Below are 18,198 nucleotides of genomic sequence, written 5' to 3'. Positions count from 1 at the left end.
GATATATATGCTTAACAGCTTATACCCTTTTGTGTAAATAATGACATTAAAAATCAAAATAATTTGTACATTTATTGTAACAGTTATATTGATACACAGAATTTTAAACTGAATTTTTAGTTATTTTATCATGATTGTATGTGTCAAATACAGTAAGTCAATATTTTTTGGTGCAAGAATATTCTTTTATTTATTTATAATGAAATTTTTATGAAGTTGTTGCTGCATGGTAGTTGGATTTTACATGATCACTGTATATTGACCTATGCAATGACTGTGCAAGGGTTTTATAGCCAGTCAAGGTCATCAAAAAAACAATAAGGCCATAAGAACTTTGTAGAGTTACAGAAAAAAAAAATGTTGATTTGTTGGACTTAGAAATGTGAAGGGTTATATAAGATGTTATCGTTTAAACTGTATCATGTTATGGTATGTGTGTTCTTTTATTAAAGTATTTGAAGAAAGCAAATGTAAATATTTTATGCTACCAGCCTTCAGGGTATAAGAATAAAAAATATTTATTATTCCAATCAAATGCCCTTGATTGGCAGCATGACCATGATGACATATATACACACGAAACCATACATTGTGATTTGTAACATACAAACATTAATGTTAATTGAATAATTTTAAAATACTTGGGAATAAAATAAGTTCCCTAAAAAAGTTTTAGTTGTTAAATTTGGGCATAAATGTGCATGAATGTAGTTAAACAATTTTATTAAGAGAGGTTTCTTGGGAGAAAGCAATATTTAATAATCAGAAAAAGATTATTAAAAAAACAATTCAATATTTTTACAGACAAATTGTGATGGTTTTGATCAATAGAATTAAGTTGAAATTCTATTGATAATTTATTTTTGTTAGTTTCACAACACAAAGTGTGCTTTCTTTCTCTGCGACAGCAAACACAAAAAATAAAATATACACATGCAATGAAAACAAAGGAATTGCAACTTGTAATGAATGTTAATAAATTATTTATGATGATGTTACTGAGTAATAAAATAGTTTCTGATTGTTTATATTTATATGTTTTCATTGAACAGACAATTGTGGAAAGAATGCACATTTTATCAGTCAGATAGTTGTCATATAAAATTGAGAATGGAAATATGGAATGTGTCAGAGAGAAAACATGCCAACTAAAGAGCACAAAAAGGCCAAAGGCCACCAATGTGTCTTCAACACAGCGACACCCCCTCTTTTCAGCTGGTTTCTAAACATAAATGTGTAGTAGTTCAGTGATAATGGAGGCATAGTTTATCAATCAGAGATAGATTTGTCATTAATGGACATAATGTTATATGTTGATCTATCCTTAGTTTCCAGATTATGTATTATCTTCATTTTGTATCTGATATCTAAATTAAAAGATGTGGTAGGATTGTCAATGAAACAACCATAGGTCTCTTTAAGGTCTGTTGAAGGTAAGCAACCAGAGGACTGTTGAAGGTTAGCAATCATAGGTCTGTTGAAGTTCAGCATAGGTCTGTTGATGGTTAGCAATCATTGTACTTTTGAAGGTAAACAACCGTAGGTCTGTTGAAGGTTAGCAACCATAGGTCTTGTGAAGGTTAGCAACCATAGTTCTTTTGAATGTTAGCAACCATAGGTTTGTTGAAAGTTAGCAACCATAGATCTATTAAAGTTAGCAACCAAACGTTTGCTGAAGTTTAACAACCGTAGGTCTGTTGAAGGTTATCAATCATCGGTCTGTTGAAGGTTAGCAACCATAGGTATGTTGAAAGTTAGCAGCCATAGGTCTGTTGAATGTTAGCAACCATAGGTTTGTTGAAGGTTATCAACCATAGATCTATTAAAGGTTAGCAACCAAACATTTGTTGAAGGTTTCCAACCGTAGGTTTGTTGAAGGTTAGCAACTATAGGTCTGTTGAAGGTTGGCAACCATAGGTCTGTTGAAGGTGAGCAACCATAGGTTTTCAAAGGTTAGCAATCATAGGTCTGTTAAAGGTTAGCAATCATAGGTCTGCTGGAGGTTAGCAACCAAACGTTTGTTGAAGGTTAGCAATCATAGCTCTGTTGCAGGTTAGCAACCATAGGTCAGTTAAAGGTTAGCAACCATAGTTCTGTTAAAGGTTAGCAACCATATATCTATTAAAGGTAAGCAACCAAACGTGTGTTGAAGGTTAGCAACCATAGGTCAGTTGAAGGTTAGCAACCATATATCTATTAAAGGTAAGCAACCAAACGTCTGCTGAAGGTTAGCAACCATAGGTCTGTTGAAGGTTAGCAACAATAGATCATTATACTGTCTGTTAATCTGAACTTTGTTCATGCTCATCTTGTCTTTAAAGCAGGGTGAAAGATACCAGAGGGAAATTCAAACAAATAAATCAAAAATTAACTTACAACCCCATGGCTTAAAAGAAAAATACAAACAAACAATTACACAAAACAAAACACAGAACACTAAAGACTAAGCAACATGAACCCCACCAAAACTGTGGGTGATCTCAGGTGCTCCAGAAGGGTAAACAGGTCCTACTCGATATGTGGCACCCGTCCTGTCGCTCATGTTAGTACAAACCTAATAACAAGTCTTATTCAGTAGGTCACATTCGTGTAAAAGGACTAAATTGTAATTATCGTTATGGAGTCCGTAAAATTTTAGAAGAGATGATTTCAACCTCACCATTTAAAAGATGGCATGACTGTAAGGTATACATGGCATTTGACAGTTTCGTCTGGCCTAGCTAGAACTCATTTTCATAGTGCATTAGACATTTGTTGCTGTTGCATATTTAACGCACGTTTCAAGATCTTATAAAAGTTAAACTCCAAGACTATTGCCTACTTTTTGCAATTTGACATTGATTTTTTTAATGGAATTTGTGAAACAGGAATATTGTAAAATCTTGTAGGAATTTCTGATTTCGAATTCGTTTCAATTAGGATTGCAAATTTTGTTAAGGATTTCCATACAGACACTAAATAATTTCATGGGAATAATGACAATTATATATGTTTTACATAAATACACTATAAAAGAGAAATTAAAACATCAAAGCCGGCAGTAAGATAAATCAACCCGTTGTAGAGGAACTTTGGTCTTTTGAGGTTTAATAAGAATTGCTTGAAGTTATCTATTTTTTACCGAACCATAAATTTGGGTCATTTAGAGGTTGGTCCATGTTGTGTGTGTTGTTTGCCTATCTTTAAAAAATTATAGGCAAACATCACACACAGAGGTAAATGTTGTGTGTGAGCAAAACAACTATAGTGCCACATTTGAGCAACAAATTTGTTTGCCTTTGTAAGCACACGAGAATACTCTTGATTTTTCTCTCCTATAGACCTGATGTTCAGTCTTTCCCTTGTTTTCGTAATCATTTTAAAGACGTTTGTTTTTCCATTCGAGTTTTTTTTCCTTTTTTATTTGCTTTGATTTTGTTGGTCTCTTTTCGACTAATGAGGTTTGATTGGTTCTTTTTGTACTTCCGCATTATATCATTTTTTTTCAATTTGCGTTGTTGAGTTTAATGTACGTTTCATAGCTACTTAACTCATGTTTGTTTTTGAAACGTATATAGGCAAACAAAAATTGGGACACTAAATTTAATACGTTTACCATTTATAATCATTGAAAAACCTCTTCAGGATTGTATTAATCGCTATTAAATTATAACAGACAATTTGATTACTGACGATAAAACGGGGGACATATTACTGGAGCTCTTTAATAACGTAAAATGAAAGATATTTATGATTATTATTTTTTTTTTTGTTGGCTAAACCTTTATATAAACAAACCAAGTTTTGAAAGAATACATTTTTCTTCGGATATTTGCACTATATTATTTAATTAACTACAAAGTCATTATTGTTTATTGCTTCCTTGTTGAAGGTTTTGTATTAATGAAAAAAAAAAGATTAATGTCAAATTTCATGTCAATGATTTATTCAATTCGCCAAATCGAAATTAAGACACTGATATCTGCTATCAGAAAATTACACAAAAAGGCATACAGACAAACGGCACATCAACAAAATGAAAGACACGAATATAAAAAGTTATCATACAACAATAACGAGTGATTCCGGCTTTGAAACTCACACGAAGTTAGTGGCGGATCCAGAACCTTACATAAGGGGGGGGGGGGGGGGGGGGCGCTCACTGACCTAAAAAGAGGGGGCACTTCAGTCATGCTTCAGTGATTCCCTATATACATGTATATAATCAAACCAATTTTTCCCAAGAAAGGAGAGGGCGGACTTCCAGCCACCCTTCCCTGGACTGGATCCACCTATGGATTCATACAGAAAACGCGAAACATTTATTAATAATTTTCTACCATTGTCTCACATATGTTAGGTGAGACGAGATCTAGAGTTGGTGCTAAGAAACGAAAGTTTAACCCCGCGAGGTTCTGTACGTGTGTCCTCAGTCTGCAACCTGTAATTCAGTAGTTGTCGTTTGTTTGCTGTTTGTTTTTTATTCATTATTTTGTACATAAATCAGGTCGTAATTTTTCTCGTTTCAATTGTTTGTCACAAATAGTCATGTCATTTCGGTGTCTTTTATAGCTGAATATGCGTCTTACGGTTTTCTCATTGTTGAAAGCCGTACGGTGAACTATATATTTGTTAATTTTACTATCATTTGGTCTCTTGTGGACAGTTGTATCATTGGCAATCATACTACATTTTTTTTTATATATATACCATATAGAAAACTGATGAAGAAATTAATCAGTGCATATCATAGCTAGGTGTGCTCTGAAAACAAAACAATATTTTCCGAATGGTATCGATCATCTACATCAGCATCAGAGACATATAAAAGACAGTGTAAAAAAAGATGTAATGAAATTTTTTTTATTCAATATTTCAATGAAAAAATATTTTTTCAATATTTCAATTTTTTTTTTATTTATTTTTTTATCAAAATTTCAATATTTCAATACAAAGTATTTTATCAATATTTCAATAAAATATTTTATCGCTATTTTGTGCATTTTTCTTTTGATCTTTTTTTGTGATAATTTTCATATCATGCTTCTTGCTTGAGATGGAAAAATTATCGCTAGAAACTAAGGAGGCCACGTGGTGTTGCTAACGAAATTGACATGAAATTGACAACGTCGTCATAGGTAAAATAGCGATAAACAGATTATCATTGGTCATCTCAAGACAACTCGATTGCTTTTCTCACTTTCGCTGTACCAGCTCAAGCGAGAAAATCAATCTCGTTGAGATCGATGATCAACGATAATCTATAAGTATACAATTATCGTCTGTTAGAACTTAACATCATCACTGGACTACTTCTACTTCTACCGGATAATGGCCACAATCAACTAATTGAATATTTTGCCATGACTTCGGTGCGCATACAGACCCCACCCCCCTCCCCCCATATTGTTTGAATTTAGTTCAGCTTTGTCACCGAGGCTTTAAAAGCCTCGACTGACGGCGCTGACACTACCCCAGGAGGGAGACTGTTCCAATCTTTGATGGTTCGTGGAAAGAAAGAAACTTTCCGGTAATCATTTGATGCTGCTGGGATTTGGAAGCTTCTGTCATGCATATTTCTTGACAATCGTTTAGGTGGAATCAAACGATCTTCCTTTGTCACAGCAACTTTCTCGTTTACTATTTTAAAGAGCATGGTAATTAGTCTTGCATCTTTTCGTCTTTGTTCGAGTGATCTCCATTCTAGGTGGTTTAGCATCTTGCTTACACTTGAGTGATTTTGGTGTTTATTCATCACATAACGTGCTGCACGTCTCTGGACCATCTCTATTCGGTCTATTTCTGTTTTGTTGTATGGATCCCATACAGGACTGGCGTATTCTGTTATTGGTCTAACAAGTGTTTTGTACGCACTTTCCTTTACAGACTTGATCCGATGTTCAGGTTTCGTTTTAGGAAGCCGATTGTTCTATTGGCTTTGTTGCAGATGTTGTTAACATGGTCATTCCATTTCATTTCGGACGTGAATGTGCAGCCTAGGTATTTTGCGCTTTTGACAGGTTCTAAAGTGTGACCATGTAATTTGTATGATGTTGCAATGGTGTTGTTTTTCCGGCTGATGGTGAGTACATTGCACTTGTCTGGGTGGAAGGCCATTTTCCATTTGGTTTCCCATATTGCCAATTTATCTAGATCTTTTTGTAGGTCGTTGGAATCTTTGTCGTTTGATATTGTAAGGTAGGCTATGGTGTCATCAGCAAATAGGCGAATAGTAGATTTAATTCCATCAGGCATGTCGTTGATGTAAAACAGGAATAGCGAGGACTAAAATAGCTTCGCCTTTGTGTGCAATGATGTGCCACAGATGAGGGTTTCAACCAGATTTTTTTTTTGAATTATGTAACGTCCCGGCCAGCCTGGCCCTTTTAGGAGAATATCATGGTGCACCCGAAATCGATATCGGTATTTTTATTTATTATTTCCGGTTTCACTTTCGGTTTGTTTTAAACCAAAAGAAAAGTTTCCTACTTATTTTGTTAACATATAATGTTTTGTTAACTTGCATATTTAAGTTATACAATTCGTGTTTTCCGCAGTCTATATTGAATGAGACGACAAAATATATTATCCACAAATGCCGTGTCACATGACACACTTCGATGTTCCGCTAGCTAGAGTCAGCTGACTAATGTTATAGTCTTGTGACTTATACCTAATCAAATAATTGTAATAAAAACGTGTAAACATTATCAGAACGATACCATTGATTAGAAGATATACCAATAGGTAAGTTGACAATCAGATCATAAAGGTGAACCAATGATGTGTAAAGTATTGGTATTACTATTTATTGAATTAATAATTGTTTATAAACATGATAAATGCAAGTACCAATACCTGTTATAACATTGCATAACGATTAACGTATAATAACGCATTATTGCATTCATTTTGAATTATTGGCTTGACTGTTTGACACACATATATACATGATACAAGTTTGAAATATTTTCCATTGGACATTAATTGGAACATGAAATACATTAACAGTGTACCCTGTTGCAAGCCATATATATACTGAAAATAGCAAGTATATGCTCTGTTGAACGTGAACAGTTTAAATATATGTTGAATACTTATTTGGGATGCAATGAATATGAATTCAGACATGTCCGAGTAAACAAAGGGGGAGGGGGAGTTGAGACAGAGATGAATATTATTTATTATCATATGTTTCATGCAAAATATATATAAAAAAGGAAAATGAGCAAAATATATAAAGTAGAGAAAAATGACCTAAATTTTGTAAGGAATATGTAGAAATGAAGGACCTCCATAGCCCATTCAGATCTCTCTTCTGGTATACTGTAATTCATATATGGCTAAATAAATTCAAATAACATTGTACCAGTTTCATTTAATATTCACTTTACTACATTGCAATTTGTATATTTTATGATTAAAAAAAGTTAACTCTTCTAAGTATGAACTTTAGGTATTAGCTTTTGTATTTGCTCATGAAAGCAATTTAAGGAAATATATAACCAAAGATCATTGAAGATGCACTCCATTGAAAAATACCAAAACAGTAAGTGATACTGTAGCCATTTGGCAATTCACTCCAGCCTCAGATCATGCATATTGGAGAGTATTTGTAACAAAGCAAAGTCACTAGTTTGAATTTGTTAATCCATGATCCTGACAATAGACAATGAGCACTTGTACGGTCTTACTGTAGAATAAGTGGACCGATAAATTTTCAATTTCTCTTTATAATTGGTTTTATTTTTTACGTAATCAGGTAATAAACCACTTAATTTGAGCTTACATATACCATGTATACCGTATGGGTTTTGCTCAGTGTAAAAGTCCAATGACCTACAGTTGCTTACATCTGCTTCCTGTAAGTCCCTGATTGATAGTTGTCTCATCAATTGACCAAAATATCCCATCTCTTTTATTTATATCTCATATTTGAAGCATGTTAAAATAATGTTCGGACTGATACGTAACATGCTTAAGTTTAAACTGGCAACTTGATTTAATTACATTACCAGACAATTTCAGAAATTGTTGAAAATATACAAATGCTGGGTTTGAGCTTACATATCATGCATATAACATGTATAAAATTTAAATAGAGAAATTATATGTTCATACGATCAAATAAAACAATATGATTGTCAATGAAACAAGTATCCACTTGAGACTAAATGTATATTTATATCAAAAATGCAAGTGCAGTTTTTGACAAAATGTTGAGTAATCAATGGTAATGTAAATGTGACTTATCAGCTGATTGGAAGTCAAATATTCACAACAATTTAAAAGATAAAGCAGATTTGTGAAATATAGGTTATCTTGAAATCATGTGGTTAGATTCTCATATGATTTCTCAATCAGCAATGATCAGCATAATCTAATCCTTGACTGTCTTAATTCCAGGTGAAGTCATAGTACATGTAATAACTAAGGTTCAATTTCCTTTTAAGTTCTGCCTGGAAATAAACTTGTCCAAATATGACATAAAATATGTGAATACTTTACAATGCTTTACATTCAAATTTTGACCCCATCTTCTTTTCCATTTTTCATGCTTTTGAAAAAGTTGAAATAAAAGTTTTTCTCATAAATCAGTTTAGCTTTTAAAAATATAAAATGTGTGGTTAGTGCTGCTTTATTTATAATGCACTCTAATCTTAACTTAATGACATCCATTGATTTCAGTTAAACTTTCAGAAAATCTTCAGAACCATATGCAATGTATGGCAGTGATGGCACAACGTTCTAATTCTTACTGTTTATTTTATTCTTTTTATACACCGGTTTACGGGATGTATTAAGGTATACCATTGTCCGTCCGTTGGTCTTCAACACGTCGGCCAATAACTCACAAAGGCTTTAATCAACATGATCAACATGATCAATTTGCTTGAAACTTTGGTGAATTATTTATATCTGTTGAAGCTAGCTATAGTGGGTTCCCTTTTGATTTTTATAAATTTCAGATTTTATGTTTCAGAGTTATCAATGTTCATGGATGTTAAAAAAAATTATTAATAAAAAAGGGGTGATTTTCTGGTTTTCAGACATTATTGTTAACGTGCCTTGACAAAAAAATGTTTGAGCAGTTTTCATTTAACTTTGGTGACTGGTTTACATTGATTAAGATAACCTCCCTTTCGTAATAAGTTTTTCATTAATTTCTGATATGACTTAGAGAAATTATTCAACTTCTTTCTTTTTTTTATGTTATCAAATCCAAAAAATTGTCATTTCCATTATCGATTACCATGACTACATCACGAATAAGAAAGTTCTGCTCATAGATGTTTTTATGCAAAACAGAAAATGAGTTTGACAAACATTTGACATAAAGGGAAGCAATAGATCTGTTAGGTTTTGTATAATTTTCAATATATTAATTTTGTAGATAATGAAGTTACTAGCAGTTCTATGTGTGCTGGTTGTGTCAGCATGGGCTGTTCCATTGACAGAGGAGAACTTTCTCTACAATGACATAGTTGATGCTGTCAACATGCAACAAACATCATGGAAGGTAATTATATACACAAATGTATACAGAAACTGAAATCCATGAAATCTGAACAAAGTTAGGGAGCTACCATTTGATTTTTATGGGGGGGGGGGGCTAGGATGAAAAATGTTGTCCTGCATTTTTCTTTAGTTGTAATCTCTGTCCTGCCTTTTTATTTTTCACTCTATTCAGTCCTGCCTTTTTGTTTTTGTTTATCCTGACTTTTTTTTTTACCTAAATCATCATCCTGACCCCCCCCCCCCCCCAAAAAAAAAAAATCAAATGGTAGCTCCTTTACTTATTTAAATGATATCAGGAAGAACAACATACAAAAGTAAAGGGTCACATGTTCATATTTTTTTTAAGAAGTTTAGGAAGTAATTCTTTTTATGTCACATGATAATTTATAACTGATTTTAAAGATACCATTAACACTCCTTTATCATGTTCATGTCCTTTATCTTTTTAAAAGTATCATCATGATCATAGTTTGTATTTATAAAATTGTATTTTTATAATTGTTGAATACACATATTGATTTATCTTTTATTATACATGCACATATATCATGTATATTATGTATCATATATTCTGGTATGAATCTCATTCATGTATTGGAAAATGTATTGCCCAATTTTATCATATATCTTAAGTGATAGTATCCTTCCTGTTGTTTAACAGTTTAAGTACATATGTTTTAAAGGTCACCAAGCAGTCATACATGTATCTATCTTAGATAGTACTTATTTGTATAAGTGATAAAAATCACATAACAAAGAAGGAAGGGACTTCATAGCTTCAGCCCCCCTCCCTTCAGTTCCCCTCCCTTCAAAGAGAACACAAAAAAGCAAAAGAGACAACACACATGCCAAAAATAAAAAGAAAATAAGAATTAACTGTAAAAGGCAAAGGAGACAATGTTTTCTTCTTGAAGTATTTTCTTACATTTGTTTTTTCTTTCTTTCTTTCATTCATTTGTTTATTTCATTTATTGATTTGTTTTTTCTGCCATTGATTTTTTGTTCTTTCATTGATTTGTTTTTTTCTTTCATTCATGTATTTATTCCCGCTATCATTTTAGGCTGGTGAGAACTTTGAATTCATTCCAAAACAAGACAGACTTGCTTATGTAAAGAAACTTTGTGGTGTTATGCCAACACCAGAACACATGAAACTTCCAGTCAAAAATATTGTAGCTGCACAGGATCTTCCAGACACCTTTGATTCCAGAACACAATGGCCAAACTGTCCAACAATCAAAGAGGTCAGAGACCAAGGAGATTGTGGATCTTGCTGGGTAAGAAAAAAAAGATAAGAAAAATGATATGAAAATAGGAGATGTGGTATGATTGTAAATGACACCAACTATCCCGTACAGTTCCAACGAAAGGGATGATAATAAGATGAGGCAATGGTGCAGCCTTCAATAATGAGAAAAATCGTTAACATATACATGTAGTTGGCCAAAAATCTAAAAAAAAATCAATTGGGAATACTAAAGGCAAATTAATAATCAGAAAAACATATATGACAGATCAAGACTAACCAATGACAACGACTAAACTGCAGGCTCCGAACTTGGGACAGTCACTTCAATATTGTGGACCAGTTTTATTAATAGCCATAATCATGATAATGTCCATGTATGTTAAACCAAAAAAAAGAGAACTGAAACAGAAAAATTACCGAAAAATATATCTTAATGTAACAAAAATTAAAGACTTTTTGTCATTAAATTGTTTTTGAAATGATTCCCATGTTGTTTATTTCATTCAGCTTAATGTTAACAAAATAAACAGAGTTACAAAATTACACTACTTACACGACTTAAAGATATATAGCAATAAAGGTAAAGACAATTGTTTTTTGTATTTTTTAGGCCTTTGGTGCAGTAGAAGCTATGTCTGATAGAATCTGTATCAAATCTGCAGGAAAAGTTAATGCTCATTTGTCAGCTGAAGATATGAATGACTGTTGTAGAACTTGTGGAAATGGGTAAGAATAGTTTATAAATAAACAATGCAGGGGTTGCATTTATAAATATCTTGAATATTTGTTTGTAATTTTGATAATTACTAGATATAGCTTTCTTGTAGATGTATAATAGTTTCTATGAAAATATTTAAAACTTTTTTTTTATGACTTAGGTTTATTAAGAGTTTGACATAGTGTATCATGTGTATAAACACCTCTTTTCTGTTAACCTCTAGATATATTAGAGTGACTGTAAAAGCAGAAAATTTCGTTTATTCTGAGAAAGAATATATTCACTAAATTAGAAAACCCACCAAAATTTAACCTACATATAAAATCACTTTCTTTAATGAAAACCACGAAATTAAATCCCCCTGAAATCTAATATAGAGACAAAACTAGGCAATTCTAACGCAACGAAAATAAATGTTTCTACAGTATTCATGTTTTCTGTTTCTGTATTATTGTCATATGTACTCCCTCATCTCTATTCATGCTATTTATTCATATTTATTTATAAAAAGAAGAAAAAAAAACAATATAAACCATTATCTCTCCTCTTATAAAATAAATTCATTAAACTTCATGAACTTATAAAAAAAATGTCAAGTATCACTGTCAATCAACAAAAAAAAAGAATTATTTGAATTCAAAGTATATGTTGTACATAAGAGTTTGTTTAACTATAAACTTAGCAAAAATTAGTACATTTTATTTTATAGAAGCATAATACTTTATCTGTTTCTGTATAGAATTTTAATTTCTATTCATGGTTACATTTAATTTTATTTAAGATGTAATGGAGGTTTCCCCGAAGCAGCTTGGCAATACTGGGAAAAAGAAGGTCTTGTAACTGGAGGTCAATACAACACTAAACAGGTACTTATAAGCAACTGACATGTCTAATTAAACTGGTGAAAATTTTTACTAGCAGTCATTCTAGATGGTAGGAATGCCTTTTACCGTCAGGCTTCAAACGATCATTTTCAGCTACTGTTAGCGTCAAATTGGTTAAGACTTTACCGTGATTAGCCAAATTGTCATTATCCTGATTCGTTATAGGTCTCAAATAATTATTGTTATTATTTTTGGAAAACTTTTAACATGATTCGTCAAAATAAGTCGATTTTTATGCCCCATTTATGGGCATTATGTTTTCTGGTCTGTGCGTCCGTCTGTTTTTTTGTCCGTTCGTCTGTCCGTCTGTCTGTCCATCTTCAGGTTAAAGTTTTTGGTCGAGGTGGGTAAAAGTTTTTGGTAGAGGTAGTTTTTAATGAAGTTGAAGTGTTCCCTATGATATGATCTTCCTAATTTTAATGCTAAATTAGAGATTTTCCCCCATTTTCACGGTCCACTGAACATAGAAAATGATAGTGCAGCATCCGTGTACTGGGGACACATTCTTGTTTATTGTTTAAAAAAAGGTTTACATTTTATTGCCATGAACCATAAATTACTGTTTACATCATTTTGCAAGAATTTCGACATATATTGGTCATGAAGGTACCCCCAGTACGACCCTCATTCTATTGACTATCCATGTTACAGGTATTCTAATGTACAAACCGTAGTAATAAAGAACTTTGCCATGAGCACATAATACTATGTTTTTTTTTTCTTAAAAATATTCCATAACTTGGAAAGGTTTAACCTAACATTTATGAAAATCGAAAGGGACCTTACGTCAATAAATATAAACAATTCACCAATGCAAAGTTTCATGAAAATTGATGATTTTTTTTTTTAATTATCTTCTAAGTGTTATCAACAGATGAATGACTGACGGACAGACAGTGCTATATCATAATACGTCCCTGAAACGGGCTTAGAAAATATGGCAGCTGATATATTTTTATGTAAAAAAAAATCTTATTTTATCTCAATTCAAAAATATTGGTAACCACAAAATAATACGATTCTTCATTATCGCATATAATTTATTGTTGTTTGTCTTTTCCTCATGCTTATTGAAAAATATTTAATTTTATAGGGATGTCAGCCATACACCATTAAGGCATGTGATCATCATGTTGTTGGCAAACTTGAACCATGTGCAAAGAAAGATTCTAAGACCCCTAAATGTACTCATAAATGTGAAGCTGGTTATAATGTATCTTATACTCAAGATAAACATTTCGGTAAGTCTGTTACTATTGATATATACATGTATATACTTAGTGAAATTATTTTTTTTAGCAACAAATACTTTTTATATCATATTTCAAAAGACTATTTATTCTTGTAAACACAAAAACAAAGAAATTATTGTACAAAAAAAATAAATCATCAGTTGCAAATTCTGAATTGACAAACATTTTTTTATTAATCGTTTGCAAGCCAAATATATTATCTAGCTGCTGTTATGAAAGATCTCAGACATTTATTTTAACATGTTTGTTTCCAATACCAATCTTCTGAATTACTACTATTTTGAATCGTGGGTTGAAATTTACAAGGCTAGGTATGAATAGTTGTTTAATATGAATACATAGTAGTTTGTTTTTTCAAACTCCTTAATCTACTGTTATAACTTCAATTTCCATAGTTCATGACTTAGTGCAGATAATCTTGACATTTGCTGGAAATGGTACATTTGTATTCCATTTTGATTTTTAAGGAACTCAGGAAGTAGTCAATGCAAACATTCCTTGACGTCATTCAATAGTATTTGGACTAGGACTCTCTTTCATTCAATACAAACATTCTGGCATTAAGTTGATCAAACTAAAAGTTCTAACTGTAAGCATATTTATGCTTTATACTGGCTATAGACATCTAATTTGTTAATTAACTGATGGTTTAACATTTCTCAGATCTGTTTGGTGGAATTCAATTGTGATCTCATATTTCCTTGCTAATCAGCAGTTTAGTTTTTTTTCGACATAATGTTTAAGATTGAATGTTAGGATATCAAAGGAGAACCGCACATTTTTTCCCGGTTACTTGTACCATGATTTTTGTATCCTATTATTTTTAGATGATATTTTATTTATTGCAATTTATTTAAATTTACTTTACATGCTTTAGGTATGTCTGCTTATGCTGTCAAAAGAGAGGAGACACAAATTATGACAGAAATTATGACTAATGGTCCAGTAGAGGGTGCTTTCACAGTATATGCTGATTTCCCAACTTACAAATCAGGTAATTGTTAGTTTGTTCATGTAGTAATTATGGATCAGTCCCTATAGGGACTTAATATGTAAATAATTATAATGTGCTTGCATTTTTTTCTGATCTGAGCAATTAATCCTGCCTCAATCAATGTTATGTCAAGGTTTTTTTAAATGAATAACATTTCATTGCAGCCTTCTTTTGTTGGAACTTATAAATGCAAGAGAATTATGAAAAATGTGTTGATAAGCCATGAAAATAGGACTGCCAGTGTTCTCCTCAGAAATAGTTTCATATTCTAGCAATATAGCATCACATTACTGTGATGCTAAAAGGACCTGGGGAGAACACTGAAACTGCTATAATTATAAGATTTGGAGGATATTGATGATAAAAAAAACCAATACCTTGAAACAGGAATTATTTTTTTAAAACAAAAATAAGTAACTTGAACGTTGGACGTATGATCAGCTCACAATCACAAATCACAATGAATGGTCTGCATCTCTATGGAAATTTTTTAATGATAACAGATTTCATCATGATCATGAATTTTAAAAGATGAAATCAGTATGCATGCAATATTTTCTTCTAAGTATTTAGCAGCAATCAGTTAATCTTCCAATGATATTTTTCCAGGAGTATACAAGCATACAACAGGAAGTGCTTTAGGAGGACATGCCATTAAACTTATTGGATGGGGAACAGAAAATGGAGATAAATACTGGCTGGTTGCCAACTCATGGAACCCAGACTGGGGAAGTGCAGGTTTGTGCAATATTTAGTTTTTCTTTTCAAAATATTATGTATCTTTTACAACTAGAGGTAGGATATGTAGAAATATTGTCACCTAAACTTCGTCCATCTAGCAGTAAAATCCATGCTAATGAGAGGTGTTTGTTTGGACTTAAGGAACGTATAAGTAGCTCAGTGAGTTCCCATATGTAACCTGTGAAATAAGAGTGTCATTTTCTCTGCACAATTCTGAAGACTTACTAGACTGTTATGATCAAGAACAGCAATGCAAATGCTGTTCCATTGATTTATCAGTACTTACATAATTTGCCTGTTTTCAATTTTGAGTAGACATGAAATATCATTCATTTGTCCTTTCTTTTTGTATATTTACTTTTATTAAAATGTTGAATTATTCTAAAAGGTAAAAATTTTCTACCCCCAGACGTTAATTGATTTAGCCATATTTGACACTTATCTTAGCAAATTTAAACAATTTTCAATATCAAGTTTTAATAATCTCTGGCTTATCAAAGTATAAACCTTGTATCTTTAGTCAATAATACATCTAGTCATTCTAACACCATACATGTAATTGTCCTAAAATCTGAGCTGAAAAAGAGAGACGAATGATACCACAGGGACATTATAATATTATAATAAACTGACAACACCATGGCTAGAAAAGAAAAAAGACAAACAGACAAACAATAGTACACAAAACACAACATAGAAATCTAAACACTAAACAACACGAACCCCACCAAAAACTGGAGATGATCCCAGATCTGAAGGGTAAGCAGATCCTGCTCGACATGTGACACCAGACATGTTGCTCATGTTAGTTCAAACTTAAGGAAATTTTATCTTTACAGCCTTATTATGTGCACTTTGCAAAATCATACAGAAAATTAAACCTAAAATTCAATAAGGGAAGCAAATTATGATATACGGTCTCTTGGATATGAGACTGCCCATGTACCTTTTTCCTCATATAATTTCAATTCTATTTACAGGTTTCTTCAAGATTCTGAGAGGTAATGATGAATGTGGAATTGAATCCGGTATTGTAGGAGGCGAACCAAAATTGAGCTAAAAATAAAACAGAATAATTAGACTTTTTATAATTTGTTAAAAATTACTTACATTTATATGAAAATAATATATTTTTGTAATTAAAATTAATGTTTTGAATAATGTTGTTATTATGATAAACAATTCACAGTTGGTCAACAACAATCTGTACTGGTAACTTTAGGTTTTTTAAAGCACTTGACAGGTTTTAAGCACTGGACAAGGCAACTAAGGCTGACTTTCCAGTAATTTGCATAAATAATATTGTGCACTCAATGGAGAATATGGTTAGTGGCCAGACTCTTGCCAATTATTTGCAAAAATAATATTGTACATTCAATGAAGCATATGGTTAGTGGTCAGACTCTTGCCAATTATTTGCATAAATAATATTGTGCACTCAATGGAGAATATGGTTAGTGGCAAGACTCTTGCCAATTATTTGCATAAATAATATTGTGCACTCAATGAAGCATATGGTTAGTGGTCAGACTCTTGCCAATTATTTGCATAAATAATATTGTGCACTCAATGGAGAATATGGTTAGTGGCCAGACTCTTGCCAATTATTTACATAAATAATATTTTGCACTCAATAAAGCATATGGTTAGTGGCCAGACTCTTGCCAATTATTTGCATAAATAATATTGTGCACTCAATGGAACATATGGTTAGTGGCCAGACTCTTGCCAATTATTTGCATAAATAATATTATGCACTCAATGGAGCATATGGTTAGTGGCTAGACTTGCCAATTATTTGCATAAATAGCAAAATGCACTCAATAAAGTTTATTTATTAGTGGTTAGACTTGTCAAAATCATTTGCATAATAAACATTGTGGACTCAATCAAGTTTGTTTGCTAAATATTAGACTCTTTGAAATTGTTTACATCAATTACATTGTGCACTCAGACAAATTTATTTGTTAGTGTCAAAATCTTTCCAGTTTTTATCTAAGCTGTGACGAAAATTTCTATTGGCAGGGACACCATCAACAATTGACAAGTTTTCTAATTAGGTCAGTTTGATAGGAACTACTTGTAATAGATCAATGATATTTTCTTTAAAGTTGAATTACTATCAGTACATATCGGTTTAATGTCTTTTTAGAGGCCCCCCCCCCCTAAGTCATGGTCCAGTGACTTTCAATTTATAAGCAATTTTCAATTTTAAGATTTGTGCTCAAGTTAATTTTATAGAAACTACTTGTGATAGATCAATGATATTTTTTTTTATGAAATTGTATTTCGATCAGTTTGATGACTGTTTTGAGACCCTGCCCTCATGGTCCAGTGGCTTTGTATTAATAAGAGATTTTTAATGTTAACGTTTCTGCTTAGATCAGTTTGATAGGAATTTTCCGCTGACAGGCGATACATATCTCTGTGTCAACAGTTTATTTGCATAAATAACATTGTAGATGCAATCAAGTTTGTTGGTTAGTGACCAGACTTTTTCTAGTTATTTGCATGAATTGTAACATGCACTCACTCATGATTCACGTGACAGAGTTTGATGGTTAGTGGTCAAGTTCATTGTTTTCCAATTCCATTCTATATGAAATTGAATACCAGGAAAATGATCAAGTGTTTTACCTGTGTCATAGTTTGGAAGACCAATGGTTTGATGTAAGTATATTGGCACTATACTGAAAATTATGGTAAATATTTCAGATTGTTTAAAAATTATACATTACTCTTATATTACTGTCATGATACAAATATTTGAAAGGTTTGCCTCATTATTCAATAATATGCAAACTAGTTTGCTAAGGAAATCTGATTTTGAGATGAAGAACAGCAATATAAGAACTTCTCTG

At 32.0% G+C, this 18,198-nt stretch overlaps 1 protein-coding gene across 1 annotated transcript; it reads left to right on the top strand.

The window, feature by feature from the left end:
• Positions 1 to 6,429: 6,429 nt before the first annotated feature.
• Positions 6,430 to 16,498, top strand: LOC139498445 (cathepsin B-like). Its single transcript, XM_071286827.1, has 9 exons — positions 6,430 to 6,726; positions 9,374 to 9,499; positions 10,560 to 10,775; positions 11,358 to 11,473; positions 12,247 to 12,331; positions 13,443 to 13,590; positions 14,480 to 14,596; positions 15,206 to 15,334; positions 16,318 to 16,498. The coding sequence occupies exons 2-9, from the start codon at positions 9,377 to 9,379 to the stop codon at positions 16,395 to 16,397; spliced, it is 1,014 nt and encodes a 337-aa protein (XP_071142928.1). The 5' UTR covers positions 6,430 to 6,726; positions 9,374 to 9,376; the 3' UTR covers positions 16,398 to 16,498.
• Positions 16,499 to 18,198: the final 1,700 nt, after the last annotated feature.

Source organism: Mytilus edulis, chromosome 12, assembly GCF_963676685.1.
Source record: "Mytilus edulis chromosome 12, xbMytEdul2.2, whole genome shotgun sequence".
Classification (NCBI taxonomy): domain Eukaryota; kingdom Metazoa; phylum Mollusca; class Bivalvia; order Mytilida; family Mytilidae; genus Mytilus; species Mytilus edulis.
This window is presented reverse-complemented; position numbering and strand designations above follow the sequence as displayed.

Bases quoted from the DNA above. Each gene is read 5' to 3' on its own strand.
- LOC139498445 (XM_071286827.1), top strand. From the start codon at position 9,377: ATGAAGTTACTAGCAGTTCTATGTGTGCTGGTTGTGTCAGCATGGGCT. The intron at 10,776-11,357 runs GTAAGAAAAAAA...TGTATTTTTTAG, and splicing joins GAGATTGTGGATCTTGCTGG to GCCTTTGGTGCAGTAGAAGC. The intron at 15,335-16,317 runs GTTTGTGCAATA...TTCTATTTACAG, and splicing joins CCCAGACTGGGGAAGTGCAG to GTTTCTTCAAGATTCTGAGA.